This window comes from Nanorana parkeri, unplaced genomic scaffold (assembly GCF_000935625.1).
Source record: "Nanorana parkeri isolate BGI_ZX_2015 unplaced genomic scaffold, ASM93562v1 scaffold3973, whole genome shotgun sequence".
Classification (NCBI taxonomy): domain Eukaryota; kingdom Metazoa; phylum Chordata; class Amphibia; order Anura; family Dicroglossidae; genus Nanorana; species Nanorana parkeri.
The window spans coordinates 10,380-11,806 of record NW_017310240.1 but is presented as its reverse complement, the minus strand read 5'-3'; the positions used below and the strand labels follow the sequence as shown (position 1 = coordinate 11,806).

The following is a 1,427-nucleotide window of genomic DNA, read 5'->3' as shown; positions in this document are numbered from 1 at the left end:
CTGCAGGAAGTGGTTGAGGATCAGAGGATCCGGCGCTCCCAACAAATCCAGAAGAACGAAGAGAGCCTGAGAGACAAAAAGACCAATCAGAGCCCAGAGCCGACCCCCACCAATGATGTCACCGGAGGAAGGGGGGGAGGGGCATCCGTCTCCTTCATAGAAGATCACCTCCTCCATACATCTGCGTGTCCCCCCGTCATGTTCACTTCCTGCTGACTGACCCCTGACCTCTGCTCCCACCATCAACTCCTCCTCCTCCTTTCTTCATTGGAGGACACGGCGGGGGTCTCACCGAGGGGTTTATAGCGCCACCTTCAGGAGAAGGACAATAGTGGGCGTCTTCCTCGTGCCGGTGATGTTGGTGCGGTACGGAATGAGCGGGGATTTGCCGCCGGCACCGTATACTCATGCGCCTCATGCGGTGTACGCAGCCTCGGTTCTAGGGGCAGGTCGGAGGTCAGGGGTCGGGGGGCTATAAACGCATTGGTGAGATACCCGCCGTGTCCTTCCAGAGAAAAGGGATTTACGGCGCATATCAATAACCCGAAACGCACGCCGCATGCACTTCTCTAGCGCCAGAGACGGTGCTGCTCCACGCTGGAGTCCGTGCAGAGGGGGCGGAGCCAACCAACTCCTTCATTTATTAAGGTCATAGGACGACGCCCAGTGGGAGGCGGCTTTACCACATCAGCCCAACAAGTACAGGTACACATGAACAGGAGAGCACAGCAACATGGCCGACCAGCCAATCCCCCATCACTGGTGACCCCTGACCCCCATCACTGGTGACCCCTGACCCCCATCACTGGAGACCCCTGACCCCCATCACTGGGGACCCCTGACCTCCGTCACTGGAGACCCCTGACCTCCGTCACTGGTGACCCCTGACCCCATCACTGGGGACCCCTGACCTCCATCACTGGGTGGGGGAGGGGCTCATATACACCCGGCCATATAATATATCTCTTCATCCACTTACAATGGCGTCCAGCTGAGTCCCGCCTCCTCCCTGGATTGGCTCCTCCCCTAGACGTTCCGCCAAGTGGCGCGCCCCGTACAGCGAGTCGGTCTCTGACCATTCTCCGAACGCCTCCTCGCCGTCCAGGAAGTAAAGCTGCAGAGTGAGCGGAGATCCCTGGAGAGGAGAGAGATGTGAACGCCGAGCTCTGGCCAATCACAGCGCACCAATTCTGTTCAGCCAGTCCTCCCATTCCCGCCGCCTCCTCGTCCAATCACTGGCAGGAACTATCCGGTGCCGAGTCGCAGGACTGGCTGAACAGATGAGGGAAGCTGAGGGGGCGTCACCTTGGTCTTGTGCTGCTGAAGGCGACCGTTCAGCCCGGTGACCAGCTCCAGGATCATAGCGCAGGGCACCGCCGAGTCCGTGGCCCCAACAAAGGCCCGCCCCCTCCCATCAGGGACAAACC

At 60.0% G+C, this 1,427-nt stretch overlaps 1 protein-coding gene across 1 annotated transcript in view; it reads right to left on the bottom strand.

Annotated features, from left to right (window-relative positions):
* LOC108803640 (glutaminyl-peptide cyclotransferase-like protein) overlaps positions 1 to 1,427 on the bottom strand; it is a 15,429-nt gene that overhangs the window by 9,397 nt on the left and 4,605 nt on the right. Inside the window, exons 3-5 of the mRNA XM_018575466.1 lie at positions 1,306 to 1,427; positions 980 to 1,135; positions 8 to 66 (exon numbers count right to left, since the gene is read on the bottom strand). Of these exons, the coding sequence (XP_018430968.1) occupies positions 8 to 66; positions 980 to 1,135; positions 1,306 to 1,427 (337 nt within the window). The remainder of the gene's footprint in view (positions 1 to 7; positions 67 to 979; positions 1,136 to 1,305) is intronic.